We start from the raw sequence: 16366 nt of genomic DNA on the forward strand, positions 1-16366 counted from the left end.
AACATTGTCTTTATCTTGGACAACATCCGCCTCCACGACACCACCTTGAGGGAGTCCAGCTCCATTCCCACAACATTACTGGCCTTACGAATCAGTTTATCGAGTCTGTTGGTTGAAATGTCAACACCGACCCCCTGGATTGAAACAGGGGTCAAGTGTTTCCTGGTCTTCCTGAAGTCCACGATCAGTTCCTTGGTCTTTGCCACGTTGAGCTGCAGATGATTCTGCTCACACCACGTGACAAAGGAGCCGACCACAGCCCGGTACTCTGTCTCATCATCCCTGCTGATGCATCCAACCACCGCGGAGTCATCAGAAAACTTCTGAAGATGGCAGGTCTCTGTGCAGTGGCTGAAGTCTGTGGTGTAGAGGGTGAAGAGGAAGGGGGAGAGGACAGTCCCCTGTGGCGCCCCTATGTTGATGATTACCTTGTCAGACACACACTGTGGGAGACGTAGATATTGTGGTCTTCCTGTCAGCTAATCAACAATCCAGGACACCAGAGAAGCATCCACCTGCATCGCTGCTAACTTATCACCCAGGAGGGTCAGCCTGATGGTGTTGAAAGCACTGGAAAAGTCAAAAAACATGACCCTCACAGTGCTCAGCGGCTGGTCCAGATGGGTGTAGACACGATTGAGCAGGTAGATGATGGCATCTCTGTTCCGAAACGAGGCTGATAAGCGAACTGAAGGGGATCCAGATGTTGTCTGACTATGGGTCGCAGCTGGTCCAGGATGAGTCTTTCCAGGGTCTTCATGATGTGAGAGGTCAGTGCCACGGGCCTGTAATCCTGGGGGCCACTGGGACGTGGCGTCTTTGGAACAGCAAAAGCAGTTAGTTAGTAGTCATCAAAAACTAAAATCATGTGTGAAGTTGTGTGTCTGTACATGTGTAACAAACACAGACTGTGAAGAAAAAATGGTCATACTCTAGCGCTCATAATCACCCACCGGTTTGTAGACCCACAGGCTGAAGCCTCAGGCTTACTTTTATTGCAACTACCATCTTGGGTTTTGTGTGAAAAGTGTCCATATTTGCAAAGGAGGGTGGACTGCTACTACAGTACTGTGAAAAAGTATTTTTGTCATGGTCCGGGGTGGGTGGCTGGAATTTTCCATCAGGCTCCTGAGTCTACCTGGTATCCACCCCTGGGCAGGGCCACCTCCTCCTCCAGTTCCACACACCTGGAGCTGTTTGCAGGCAATCAAACCAGAGTGAACCTCAGGTCAGCCATTCCACATCGCTCAGCTCACTCCGGATTCACGTCACCCCCTCTCATCGCTCACTTCCTCCAAGTAAGTAAAGTTATATAATGTACTCACCATCTTCAGAGCTCCTCTCCACTACCTCCCTAACTCCGATGTCCTCTCTCCTTAGTATGTCTGCTTAACTGCCTCCTTCCACTCTGCATCTCTGGCCCAGTTCCCCCTCTGTAGATCCATATCCACCTAGCCACGTTAACTAGGCCTCGTAACGTTAAGTTCTGTGTTTTTGTTGCCTTTTGTCCTTGTCACGCTTTCAAATTTAACTAATAAACATTGTGAAACATCCTGTCTCTGTTCTGGGTTCCTGCCCCTGAGTCCAGTTTTAGTACCGACCTTTTGGTCTTCTGACAATTTTTCCCCTTCTCGGTAGCTTGTTTTTTGGATATTTATCGCATTAATGTACATGAATCCTTCAACATGCCATGGAATATTTAAGGGATTTAAGAAAATATTTTGTAAAAATTGCTTTACATGCAAAGGATCCTTATTTCAAAGCCGAGCAGGAGAGACAAACCCAGCCTCAGGGGCTTACGAGCTAATGTACTGCTGGTCCCAAGCCCAGATAGATGGAAGGGCAAAAAAATCTGTGCCAAACCAAACGTGCAGATCGATCTACTGTGGCAACCCCTCGGGAAATAAAGGAGCAGCTCAAAGTAGCTTACTTCATACTGTATTAAATAAAAAGATATAACATATAAGCTGATAAGACATTTTTATAGTGAAATAAAAGCCAAAGTTTTCCAAATGTGAAGTCATAAGAACTAAGAACCAGGTGTTAAGGTAATTCTGTGTAGTCTCTATTGAGACAGTGACACAAAACATCTAAATTCATGATTTCTTGGGACCATATTCCTCAGACACCAAGTCTCTGGGCTGGTATTAGTACTTTACAAAGACTTGTAAACCGTTGAAGCCATTTTAAATCACCATGCTTTTCTTTCATCATTTGTCTATACTGCGAATCATTACACAGATCACTTAGAGCTGCTTAATAGCTGAGAAAAGAGTTCAAAAAACAAGATCACATTGTCACTGCTCTGACTTAAAGCAGGTGTAGAGGAAACACTCAGATTAAATACTGACCTTTCAAATCATCCACTCCCACTACCACCTGTCTGTGGCCTGACCAGGCCATTATTTTAGTCCTTAACCCCCCCACCAGACTCAATCCTCTCAGGGAGGATTATCATGAAGCTAAACTCTGTGTGCCCCCACCACTGGGACGGAAACATCACAGAGCCACGTGAAAAGCCTAATTTGGCCCAAACAACATTTATGTAATAAAGGACAAACTGACTTTATTTGTTTAACCTTGCATGTTTGAAACGCAGCTCAAAGAGCTTTACCAACTGGAAAAGATATTATCCTCGAAGACAAACCCCCCTTAAAGAAAAACTAAACCCCCATCACCCAAGGTTTTTATTTCAGATGTTGCGGACATGACCTGTTTGCTTTCTTCAGCCAAGTGATGGAAGAAAAGATCCTCTGAAAATACTTCTGTTACTTGCACAGAGGGAAATGTCATTTCCCATTTTGTCTGTGGTTTTCTGTCACTTCCCTGAAGTATGAGCCTAATCCCTAACCCCACATAGGATGTACTCTGGATTATAGTTCTTCCTGGGGAGGAGCAGGAGGAAGAGAGTTACGAAACTATGAACATGTTTTCATATTTTTATGGACAGATTTAATTGTTTTGGATTGAAGGTGTTAATTTGTGGCACATCAGATCCTAGCTTTCCTTCCTTCATTATGTTTTGGATCCCTGATTATCGTGTTAGATGTTCACATTACAGACCTCATTTGCTTTCATGCTGATGTGAACTCGTGATAAAAGTATTCAGTATCAGTTTAATCATCAGCTCTGACAACACAAAGCAAACAGAAGAGTAAAATTAGATGTTTGACACGCTGTCCTGGAACCCCTGGTGAGCTGCTCCAGTGCTGTTTTGGGGTTTCTGGTTTAAAGGGCAACACGAGGAAGAGGTGGGACTCCTTTAAGACGCCCACACTGTCCTCCACTCCTGTGAATCTGGGTCTGTGGTCAGCTGATTTGTTTATATGCCCTTGTGTCTGTGCACGCTCTGAAGAATGGATCAAATATCCTGTTTTTCAAACTAATAAATGTATTTTTCCACGTACTTATTCTTTAAATAGCACGCACAGATAAACAGGGCATCCAGCATTGTGTCAGTGGCAACAATAAAAGGGTGTGGCTCCTTTAAGGGCAGTGTTAAATAGATCAGTGTAACACACGCGCACACATAGCCCCCCAGTGCAGGAAGATGCGGTCAATTCAACCGAAGACACACAGAAAATGACAGCATTTTAATGCGCCTTCAAAATAAAAGACCCTCGTGATAATGCTGAAAGTGATTCAAAAATTTGCAACGAAAGTGTGTGTGTGTTTTCTGTGGATGCTAAATCTGAACAAAGAGTGAGTTATCTTTAAAAATGATTTTAAGGAACCAAGCAGTTTAACTGCACAGCACGTATTTTCAGTTCTGTATTTCCATGTTCAGATAACGGAGAGCGCAGTGCACTATAACTCATAGAAACCAGGCTTCAGTCAGTTTGTGATCACCCAATGAAGAACACATGTGTTTAATATACAGAAATCAGCATTGTGTGATCTGAAAGTTGCATTAAAAGCAAAACTATAAACGGCCCCACTTTTGTTACTTCCCTGGAAAATTTTCTCTTATATTGATAGAAATCCTGATTGATCATAAAACTAATGATAAAAACAGCTAGAAGCTCGTTTTCTACTAGACCAACAAGTAGAAACACTGCAGAGTATCATCATCACTGACTTTATTCATTACTCATTATTAATCTATTCCTCTCTTCTAGTGTGACTTTTGTCCTGTCTTCTTCCACTCACCCTCAACCTTTCAGTCCTAAGTGAATTAGATTTTTCTTCCTGTTAAAAGGGAGTTTCTTTTACTTCCCACTGTTGCCAAAGTCTTGCTTTTGTGGGAGGGGGGTTTTCTCTGTAGGGCCTTTACCTTACAGAATGAACCCACTTGAGCTGACTGTTGTTGTAATGTGGTGCGATATAAATGAGATTGAACTTAACTGAAATTATTTGGAAGACACTTTTCTGTTTTGCTACAGAGGTTTATAAAATGTATTTTTATTATTAGTTATTATGTAATTTAGGGAATCTGTGGTATACTTCCTTTTTTATGTTCCTGAACGCTCATTGCTTTCTAAAAAAGGACTCATAGTAACCAAGTACCACCTTAGTTTAGTTTAATATTATTTATATAAGAAATTCTTCCTGTTTTCTAGTATAAATTTGGGTAATTCATACATAATAAATCAAGATTCTTTGGTTTGAAATGACAAGTTTGTGGTATATATAATTCGCCTAAATCATAGCTGTGTTACAATACATTCATCTAACTTTAGTCTGTATTTCATAGTGTTTTCCAGAATATGATTATAAAAGTACCACTAAGAAAATCAACAAAACCACATGATCCCATTGTTCTGTCAGATTGACCAAGCTTGTTCAGGTTTCCATAATTCACAATAAGGAGCTGGAGAACAACTGGCACGTCACACATCATGTTAATATCTTAGGAAAAAATGTCCTCGTCCTCCAATTTCCACCCAGACACAGCTACTTTTGGCGTGTCTGTGAACATATATAATCAAGCTTTTTACAGGCAACTCATTCCTTCCCCTTAAACTTTTAGCTCTATTCTGAAAGCAGTAAGCGGAAGTAGCAGCTTTTGTGACTCTCCCTGGTTGATGGTGGTCTGTGGAGAGCGGAGCCAGGCGTTCAGCAGGAGCAGCATAGTGCGTCGAGCGGAGATGGAGGTAGAGCTGACCGGCTGTGAGCTCGCGTAAAGACAGCAGCCGAGCCCGGGGAATGACCATGTTTGATCCCGAAAAGTGAACAACCTCACCGGGATCGCCTCAGACACACCAGCGTCATGACAGCACTCCTGTATTGAGGTGAGAGCTGATGGCACCGCAGAAGCCGTCGCTGCGTTTTATTTCTTATTTAGCGCGTCTGGACCATCCTGACGCGCAGGGTTAGACATTTCTGCAGAGCCTTTCTCGTGTGCTCGTGCTGACAGCAGAAAGGAGTCAGCATCGTGATTTGTCGAGGACAGCAGCAGCAGCAGCACACCTCCAGGTGCTGAGGCGGAGAAGACGCTGCTCTGTTTGGGTGTTAAACCCGCTTCATCCCCGCAGCTTAAACCTGCGCTCAGAGCCAGGCAGAGAGCGAGTGCGGTCTTTTGATGATGATAGCGGCTTGTTTGGGGGGGTTGTGTGTGAGGCTTCCTGGCTTTGAGGGGGGTCGCGGTGTAAGAAGGGGGGCTTTTCCGATAATCTGTTTAATAGACTTGGGGGAGTCGGTGTGGTGGCTCACAGGAGGGCTCGGGGGGCCTGATGTGATCTGGTATGATGTACAGTCCGGTTCCGCTCGCGAGGATCCAGAATCAGTGTACCAGCTCGTGACTCTACACGCGGACTCCCATTCATTGCCCGCTTTTGGACCTGTGTCTGTCAGCCATTCAGCAGGAGGCTGCTGCCGATTCCCATTCATGAAGTCCAGTGCGCAGCCTGCACAGCGATTCACTGTCGGCTTTAAATAGGCTCCCCGGGCCTGCAGTGGGCCTGTTATAGGCCTACTATTGACTTTCTCTTATGTGTCTTTTTATTGGTTATGTGAGACAGTCAGTCAATATGAAGCCTTATCAGTCAGATTGGACCAGGATGCGGGCCTGCTCGTATTTGTTATGTTTACATCATTGTACCATTCTGCTAACACTCCTCCGAGGCTGGACTGCGTCTCTGTCTCTAGGTTATGGTTTTCTATTGAAGTAATAGAAGGAAAACAGCATATTATTCCCGTATTTTCTAACTAAATTCTCTAATATTGCACTGGCGGTGCTGTTTTTGTTTTGTGATGTTTAACTAGGATTTTAAATCCCCACATCATTATGCTCTTCTGCATATGTTGGGGGTAACTATGGTTACTGTTGCCTTCCTATCAGCTCAACGCAGTCTGGCCATTCTTCTCTGACCTCTGACATCAGTAAAGCACTTTTCACCCAAAGAACTGGTGCTCATTGGATATTTTCTCCTTTTTGGACCATGACCTGTAAACTGTAGACATGGCTGTGCAGAAAGTAGCTCAGATTCTAGGAGAAACCTTTGTAATATTCTATGTGGTTAAAAAAGACTTGAGGATACCATTACTCAAACTTTGACATGTACCGACATGCCTATTAAGCTTAGCTATTTATTATATGATATTCAATCAGTTAGATAAACATAAAAAATATTTCTTGTGTAACTGAAACAGCGTCAGGGTGGTGGGTTACTTTGGCACAGGGAGGGGTGGGGTAAACAGGACTGAGTGCGAGTCCATTAAAGAGCACCGGTGGCGACTACGCTCACATTCATATCTACAGCTAACCTAACATGCATGACTGTGGACTGTGGGAGGAAACTGGAGCCCCTGGAGGAAACCCACACAGGCACACGAATTATAAAAATAACCAACAGATTGATCAGTAATGAAAATTAGATTTCTGTGCAGATCTAAATATTCAGATTCAGATTTGCTCACGTTTTACTTTACATCATTTAAGGCGTGTGAGACTGAAAAGATGAAATACGATGACTTCATAAGAAAACTACAGGGACAAATCCACGGCTGAAGTTAACCACAAAGTAATGTTACATAGATCTGTGTAAGCGGCTGTCTCCAACCTCTGTCGGCACTATCATCGTGCTGTTTTCTGCATCAGCTTCACCACAAATTAAAAGCCCATCTAGTCCAGCAGCTGAAAGACTCGACGCTCACACAGGTTGTACAGTATTCCTCCTTCTGTGTGCTTCTTTGTGAGAGGCCTGTGGTCATCTGTGAAATTAGTTAGACCTGGTGGGTGAGAGACAGGAAATGGAAGTCAGTGGTGCAATGTGCATCTCCCACACACTTCGTCCTTTATCACTGGCTGCCATATGGATGCTTGAGCTCACTCAACATTTACATTGTCACCGCTTGCCAGAGGAAGCATGTGAGAGAGCGAGAGAGAGAGAGGAAAGTCTGCCTGCAGAGGACACGCTAATTTATGTGTTTAATATCTGAGCAATGAGGCCGTACCTACATCATTAGTAGCGTCTGGGAAAAAAACTCCCACAGGTGAGCCGACTCAGTTTATTTGTGTGCAGTCACAGTTTGGTGATTTGGTCCTCAGGAATGCTCGATCTCCATCACCACTGGCTTCTTATCATTGTTGTATCTGTCTGCCGCTGCGCGCACATACACAGGCTCGCACAGACAGCTCAGGCATATCAGTGTCTGGATCAGGGCTGTATAGCTTTCATAACGTCTGTCTGCGTGCGCCATCACCCGTCCAGTGAACATAGACGCTCTCTGCGGTGGTCCTGTGTTACAGGACAGAAACTCTTCCAGGCATTCAGGAGCTTTGGGGAGAAATGAGGTTATCACCGCTTGGGTTAAAGGTCACTGACCAGCTCCTCTGAAGTGAACAGATCTAAAAGTAGTCGAAGGTCAGGGTCTATCACTGCTGACCTCTATTTCTGCTCTTTCTCTCGCTGCAGCGTCTAATCCCCTTCCCTATCATACCTCTCTATCTCGAGTTTCTCTCTCCTGGGATTTCACTCTTTTTTTTTTTTTCTACATCTCTTCTGGTTTTCCTTCCACTCCCATCATCCTTTCTTCGTCTGTAGTGGCAAACCTGGAGTGCATAGTACCCTTCTTTCTCTTTTGCTATCTTTACTCCTACACACACCTGGAAGACTGCTGTAATAATCCGTATTGTGTCTTCTGTAGGTGAGTCAGTTTTTTGTCAGCGTGACTTTCCTCCTGTGTCTGCTTCGGTCCTCCTTTAGCGTGAAGTATCAAAACAAAAGAGCTATCCTGTTTATTCTGCAGCATGTTTCTGCTGCAAAGGGAAATCTTAATTTTGCATGAAGCATTTTGATTCATCTCTTTATTTAAAGGCACTATATGGAGCAACTCCAATATTTAACATTAATGTGTTTGGCAGCTGATGTGCAGGTATGTTGCAGTACAACTTTGAATGGTCTTAAAATGGTTTCAGGTATTAGTACTGACTGACTAACTTTATCCAGAATTGGTTGGTTGTTTTAACTGTTTTAATGTGTTTTTCTTGTTTTGTTTCTTAAGTTTTAACTCATTAATGGGAGGGGATCTATTTCAACTCTATACTTTTATAGTAGTGCTGTGCTGTTATAGTTACTTCACACGGGCAAAACCAGACAATAGGCAACGCTTTGGTTCTGGTGGAGATTGGATAAACGTTGCCTGGTCTAGATTTCGATTTCTGCAGCCATATTTGTGAGGTAGGGTCAGAATCTGGTCTAAACCAGAGGCTACCTTTGCATCGTTGCTGCCCATGTCCATCCCTATATGAGCACAGTGTACTCATGCTCTGTTGTCTACAGGTCATGCACATGTCACAAAGGGCAATCAACTCAAGCTGGTGTCTTAAACACAATCAAATGGCCTCCACAGTCACCAGATCTCCATCCAATCTACTTTTGGGATGTGGTGGAACGGGAGATTGACATCATGGACGTGCAGGAACTTTGTGATGCTATCACGCCCACATGGACTAAAATCATCAAGGAATGTTTCCAGCAGCTTGTTGGATCCAACCCAGTAGTATCAATCCATACCTAATAAAGTGTCCACTGAGTTTGTTTAGCTTTGGCATGTATGAATGGTGCGCACAAATCTGTGTGCAAATGCACACACAGAGCATAAACACATAAACAGTATATCGTTTGTCCATTTCAAAGCGCTGCCATATTTCCATCTTATATAAGAACACATTGTTAATTAATTCAGAGAGCGCTGAAGATGTTGTATGTGTACATCACTGTACTGGGTGTGCTGCTAGCTGTGTGCTGTCCTGTATAGCAGGCTAATCTTAGAAAACATGTCTGGGCTCAAACTCCCTGGAGTGGGAGCACAACATCACCAATCATCCTCATCAGACAATCGCAGAGACTGTGCTCCTGGCACGCAGCTGCTTGCAGCATATAGGGCATATAAGTCTGTTAAAAGGCAAGTGCAGTGTTTATCCCTGAAAGTGCACAGAAGTAGACATGGCTACATAAATAAAAATCCATGTGCATCCGGTCCGCTTAGCTAAAGTATCATTTCCTCAGTAGCTCTATATTACTACCCAAAACACCACAGTATTAATCAGGCATGTGTAATTCCTACCTCTGCTCAGTTCAGTCCTGTGAGAGCTCTACAAGGTACATGAAGTGAATGGATTTTGTATGATGTGTTTTGCAGGCTATAGCCAATCACTTCTCCCTGCACAGTAATCTCTCTGCAGTCTCCCCCAGAGTCAGTTTACAGTTACAGACAGAGCTCCCGACCACCTGACAGAGATATCTGCCCCCTCCCCTGGGGGAACGCACCAGCAGGAGGAGGTGGTGGGTGCACAGGAGTGGTAGATTTTTACAACCGATAGGGACAAGTAACAGGAAGGAAAAGGGCCTTTCGAGGCCTGGAGGATGGAGGTAAACATTTTTAGATTCCCCACGACTCCCCTTAAGTCTGTTTTATTTCTTTTGCTTCCAAATCATTGGAGCTGAAAAAAAATCTGAGGGGAGTCGCGGCAATGTGAGAAACTACAGGGTGCCCCTGCTCCCCCCATCCTGCAGTTTGTCTCCCTTTCTTTACGCTCCCCTTGTCTCCTCCACCTCCACACATCACTGATTGTTTTAGCAGCTGGCCTGTGGAGCAAACACATGCCCCCTTCAAGTGGTGGAAAAAGTATTCAGGTTCTTTACTTTATCAAATGTACCTATACAACAACAGAAAAATACTCCACAGTAAATTTAACGGCCTTTGAGTTAAAGTAGAGTTAAAGGAAAAGTTTGCTTGTTGTGATAAACCTATAAATTGCTCCTTTGTAATTAGAAGCAGAAACAGGTGACTCGCTGCTGTCAGCAGTGGAATATTTAGCAGCTAAAATGCTGAATATGTTCCTCACACACATCCCAGATCAACACGCGAAGGCCGTTTTATGCCCGAATTCTCAAACAATGGTAATTTTAAAAAAGCCATTCATAGGTGTAGTTTATCATGAACTTTTCACTTTTTGTAACCATATTACAAAGAGCTTGATAAAAATGAGACTTTTTAGAAACGTTTGAAAAAAAGCAAACAAAAAAACTCCAAAACGTTTGCTTTTGACTTTTGCTGTTTTTCTACTTCAATACTACTTTCTTTTTTTGTGCCTTAGCAAAGTAGATAAATTTTTTGCATCACCAGCAACACAACATAGTGTTTGCTTTTTTCAAGTGGAGAAAACACAGGAAGTCACAATAACAGAAATGTAGCAGGTCTGTGACAATACAAGTAGTATGACAGGATTTTCCATGCCTAAGTTTTCTGTGTACTTATAGATGACCTCCTTTATTAAAAAGTGGTTTTAAATCAGTGGCATTCTATATCATTAAAATGTTGACTTTATATTTTGCTCAAAGGACACAGGGTAAAATGTTAGCATGGTTGCTGAGTAGCCTACTTAATGCTACATTACGTTAGCTTAAGCTTTTATGTAGCATTAGCTGATACAAACATTTTAGCCCATAGAAAAATAACTGCTTCCACAAAGACAGTGCCAGGTGTCCACGAGGTATTTCCATACCTGACTCCTCTTAGTACCTTTCTTGTCAGTGAGTTTGGGCAGAGCCATCACAGCACTACTCCTGTCTGTAGATATCCTCTCCTGCAGCACATAAAGACAGGCTAACGCGGTTGTAGATGTATGCTTCCCCCTAACACTAACTCACTCAGTCATCAAGTCAGCATGAAACTCAAGCCATGAGTGAATATATTGGCCAGAGCACAACATATTCACTTAAAGATATCAGTTTAATCTTAATGTGTTGTTAGGTTTATGAAACTTAAACTGTCTGAAGTACATCTGTCAAACAAACGTTAGGAAAAAGAGTTGAACCTTTCCCTCCGCTTCAGGTCAAATGTAAAGTGAAAAAATGTGTTCCCAAAACACATTTCTGGTCAGTACTTCAAGTAAAGAGCTCAACTATTTCCACCACACACCTCTCTCATCCGCACTGCATCACCTCCCCCCATCACTCTGCTTTGGCTGTTTCTGCCATCATTTAAACTTTAGATCCTCGTGTGTCTTTCCAGTATGTAGTCAGTCTCAGTTTGCTGAGCCTCAGAAAACCATAATGCCGTCCACTTCCTCCAGCGTCTCATGGCTTGAGTTTCATGCTGACTCGATGACTGAGTGTGTCAGTGTTAGTGTGTGTATGTGTGTGTAGTCATTTCAGTATCCTTGAGAGAGGCGCATCCTCATCTTTACAGAAGGGCAGGAGTGTGAGAATCGCACCTCACAATGTGTTGTTGTTTTTCTGCTGAATGAGTGGAAAGTGGGCCCAGTGCAGGTTTTTAAATAGCTGAATGGATATTGACTTTCTTGCCTTGGCAACAGCAACAGCAACACACACACAAGCAGACACACACACACACACACAAGGCGAGGGAGATAATTATTACAACACTGGGTTAAATCTTGTGTGCCGTGAAAGAAAGAATGAATGGATGTTTAGATGAATGAAGTGATAGATTCGTGAATGAAGTTCATGAATGAGTGGAAAGAGAATTTAGCTTTTTACTTTTAAACGTTTAGCAACTTTCTCCTAATAAGTTTTAACATTGGGGATAATAAGACATTTACTAATGCTTTATAATCAGTTATAAGGCATTATAAAAGCAAACCTTGTACTGTTGAGTTATGAAAATCACCCTGTATACTTTCTAATAAATCTAGGCTTGAATGGTCTTTATAATATTTAATAAGAGTTAATTGTAATAATTGGTAAATGAATGGATTTGGGTTCAGGTCCATTGTCACTCTTTCCAGAAGCTATACTGTTCTGTGGATGCCTAACACGTTCTGTCCTACCTGAAATCAATGATGCACTTTGTCTTAATTTGCTAGTCATAATATTTTTACCTTCCATCCGAATTTGACTGGCTGATTTCTATTCTTTGACATTTCCAGTCAGCAACATGCAGTTTACATTTTTAGGTTCACAAATGATTTTTCTTTGGTTTGTGAAACTGAACAGAGTCACAAAATGACCACTGTGTCTGTCTGATACCTCTTAGGATGTATTTCGGTGCCTCTCTTTCATTTTTCTTCACTATTCAGTATTGGTGGTACAGTCGCCTCACAGCCAGTAGGTCCTGTGTTCAAATCCATTGTCCAGCTGGAGTCTTTATAGGTGGAGTTTGCATGTTTATCCCAAGCGATCAAAACTTAAAAACGTCTTTAGGCCTCCTCTGTTTCAAGTAAAGTATGGTAATTGCAGTGACACATGTTACATTTTGCTCCAGTGGACAGTGCAGTGCATTCCTGTGGAGCTTGATGGATTATCTTTTTAACCCTTTAAAGGCATAGATGCAACTTTGGACATTTAACATTAATCTGTTGCTAATTTGCGATTTGTAAATTAGAGTGAATTGTGTGGACTCAATGCATGAAGACTCCTTTATGCTTAGTTCAACTGAATTCAGCAGATTTATTATAGTTTTGTATTTTCTAATTAGTTTTTAATTCGGATTTCATTTTAACTTTATTTTTTTAACAGTTTTTCCAGGACAGGTTTTCTTGTTTCAGTTTAGTTTTTATTGTTTGAAAATGTTTTCTTTTACTTTGGTTTCAATTGTAGTTCTATTTATTAAAAACATTTTTTTTTAAAAATGATATTGTATAGCAGATATATGTCAGAGGTAAGATTTAGGAAAATCAGTACACGTATTATAGTAAAAACAGTTTTTTTCCACTTATCAAGTTTCAGTGAATTCATTAAATCGTGCTGGCACACCCTCTGCATTTACGATTACGCCGACAGTCACTACAATCACCAGTTAACCTGATGATCGTCGTCAGATGGGTTTAAACCCAGAAGCTTCTTACAACGTAAGCTGCATCCAAAGACACATTTTTCACTCTCATGCACACATGCAATCCATGGGAAACATGGATGCATTCAGGAAGTGTCTCAAGGACACTTCAGTATACAGATGCACGAGCTGGGGATCAAACTGATGTTTTGAATAGTTGACGACCTGCTCTAAATCCCGAGCCACCACAAACACTATTTTGGTGGGTCATAGATGAGAACTGGGTAACTGGTGAGGAGTATAAAGAGGTTCATCCAGAAGATGTGACTAAAATAAACCATAACTTGTACATCTGTTTAAACTGAGACCCCTGACCCACCCGCTTCGTCACACTTAAATGAAGTAAAGGAGTAAAATAAGTCCAAATTCCCATAGATTTGTGAATAGCTGCAGTTTAAAGGAAAACATTAACCATTCTCATTTTTTCCCTTGTTAATCTGAGCCGTTCCTTTACTTTCAAGTGTCTCTAACCATCACCGCACTCCTCTAAAATTTTAACACCAGGTCTTAGAATCTAAGATGTGCTAGTGAGCTCCCTTTATCACATCCTCTCTGTGATCTGGCAAACAGTTTGTTTCAGATCTGTGGGAGAAGAAACGAAAGAAAGCGACTGGCTTGTAGTTGAACATGCGTGTCAGACTTCATTCCAGCGGCGAGAGCGCTAATCCTTTCTGAAAAGACAACCCACACTGATGCTTTTGAAAATGACAACAAAGCTGCTTGCCAGAGAAATTCCAGGAAACTCTGCAGTGCAAATGTATGCATGATTTGGTTTAAGAGTGCAATTTCAGTAAGCAAACATTTGAGCTCTTACTGTGAGTCAACTGCCAAGAGAAGCCCGGCAGCTCTGAGAATAAGCCTTCGCGGCGCGGGGAGTGTTAGCTGTCCCTTTGTGTATGTTGCCCGGCCTGCCCACTCACATGTTAACTTCTTTGTTATCTGCGTTCTTTTACAGAAATAATCAAACCAGCGTGTTTTTGATGGTTTGGCACTCTTTGCTAATGCTGTGTTAGTCACTCGCGCGCTGAAGCAGAGAGAGGGAGTGAGAAGGGGAGGGAGGTGAAAACTGTCGTTGGATGTTGCTACTGACACAAAGATGGTATGACTCTGACTGTGCAGCGAAGAGTTTTTGCAGTGATGTGCTGCGCTCTGGCATTGCTGGGGCCAGAGAGGGTAGGTTGAGGAGTGAATCATGCAAACGCACACCTGCTGGAGGGCAGAGGAATGCAAGGATGAGTGGATCAGAGCAGCTCTCATAAATACTCATTATTTAGAAAAGCGCCAACGAGTGAGACACACAGGATGTAAAGAGGATCGGTTTGTGTTGAATTTGCAATCCGCGCTAACCTGATCTGACAGAACACACTTCCAGATCGTTCAGATTAGCTCAGCGCGCGTCACAAATGATCAATTGGCGAGGCTCAGAAGTGATAGAGACCGAGCTTTTGTGGATCATTTCCTTTCGATCCGCTGTCTGCGCACATGGCAACTTCAGCCCTTCATGGCATGCCAGCACTGCTCATAATCTTGGACTGTCACACATCTGGACTCAAAGTCAAAGTGAATAAAGCCCCAACACAGTGAAATGGGGGGCTGTTTGTGCGCCAGAGCTATAACGGCAACTGAGGACACTCGGGGCACGCTTTCTGTCATTCTCTGGCTTTTTAGAAACGCGGTGGCGTTTATATCCTCATAGATTGATATTTTAAAGAGGTTTTTCTTTTAGATTGAATATCTTCTTACGATAAATAAACTATTAAAAAATGTAATTGTCTGTTAGAAAAATGACAAATAGGCTGATTTCACATATCCTATAACGCTGTTAACATTGTGTACATAAATCATAGAAGAAGCTGTTTTGCTTAACAGTGCAAAAAAAGTAAAAATGTGTAATATTTTATTAGTAAATATTTCACTGAAAATCACTTCATTTTTCATATGATTAAGATGTAAATATTGTAATGACAAACAAGCTGGTTTGCAGTCTGCCTCATCTTCTTCTTTGTGCCATCACACATGCAGGCTGTGCCACAACTGTTGCGTGTGACATCCAAGACCAAGAGATGGATAAATTCATGTCGCAGTCCATTTATAGTTTCCACACTAACTGTGCTCTTCTTCCTCCCCTTCAGCCTCTCCTCGGTGGGTTGGCATGGCCCAGTGATGAACGGAGCGGTTTTGCCCGGTAGCCCCGAGCTCTCCTCCTCGTGCCCGCTGCCCGACTGGCGAGAGTTCTGTGAGCTCCATGCTCGAGCCTCTGCTGCAGACTTCGCTGACAAGTTCCAGCGCTTTCTGTCGGAGAACCCCTGCTATGACTCGCCAGGCGCCGATGCCAGCTTCTCGCAGCACTTTGCCCAACACTTCTTAGAGTGCTTCTCTGCAGCGCTGACCCAGGCCCGGGAAAACCAAGCATCCTCTCCGGGAGAGGACGGCTCCAACACAGCGACAAAGTACAGCATCGTTCCTTTCCTGGGGATCCAGGGTTGCCCGCTGTCCTACGGTCACGACCTTTACCAGAGACGCAAGGACGCCGGGGCTTCGAGTGATTCCCTGGACAGTATGGACAGCGGAGGGGGAGGAATAAATGGGGGAGGCAGCGGCACCACTGCCTCCAGGGGCCCTCAGACGACCCACAAGGTCTCCGCTCTCGGACAGTCTCGCAGTTCAGAGGACGTTTCAGTCAGTCACCCAAAGGCTCGATTCAAGAAGGGCTTCTCCCTGAGGAACATGAGCCTGTGTGTGGTGGATGGGGTGAAGGAAATGTGGCATAGACGGGCTTCCCCTGAACCCGATGCGCCCTCTGGGACCAGGAAGGCTAATGGGGGAGGAGGAGGGGAGGCTGCGGGCGGGGAGAAGTGGTCCCAAAAGCTTCGGCTTCCACGGGGTTCCCAAGGCCACAAGGCTGAGCTCCTGGAAATCCAGAGAGAGGGAGCACTGAGATACATGGTGGCTGATGACACAAACTGTATGGGTGCTGCACAGTGGCAGAAGTGCCGCCTGCTGCTGAGGAAGGCAAAGAGGGAGGAAGGGGAGAGGTTCCTGCTAGAGTTCTATGTACCACCCAAGGTATATCAACACTGATACTCTTATCAATACTTGGAATGTGCTTATCATAACAGCAGCC

The 16366-nt window shown here is 43.4% G+C and overlaps 1 protein-coding gene across 2 annotated transcripts in view; it reads left to right on the plus strand.

Annotated features, from left to right (window-relative positions):
• Positions 1 to 793: 793 nt before the first annotated feature.
• The window catches only part of sh2b2 (SH2B adaptor protein 2), a 29462-nt gene continuing 13889 nt past the window's right edge, over positions 794 to 16366 (plus strand). The window contains exons 1-2 of one of the 2 annotated variants that reach the window (XM_026192323.1): positions 794 to 1298; positions 15375 to 16308. In XM_026192323.1, the coding sequence (XP_026048108.1) occupies positions 15406 to 16308 (903 nt within the window). In that variant the 5' untranslated portion in view covers positions 794 to 1298; positions 15375 to 15405. Of the gene's footprint in view, positions 1299 to 5003; positions 5232 to 15374; positions 16309 to 16366 lie in introns of those variants that run through there. The other variant, XM_026192322.1, reaches the window with a different exon arrangement.

The sequence above is a fragment of the Astatotilapia calliptera genome, chromosome 14 (assembly GCF_900246225.1).
Source record: "Astatotilapia calliptera chromosome 14, fAstCal1.2, whole genome shotgun sequence".
In the NCBI taxonomy this organism is placed as follows: domain Eukaryota; kingdom Metazoa; phylum Chordata; class Actinopteri; order Cichliformes; family Cichlidae; genus Astatotilapia; species Astatotilapia calliptera.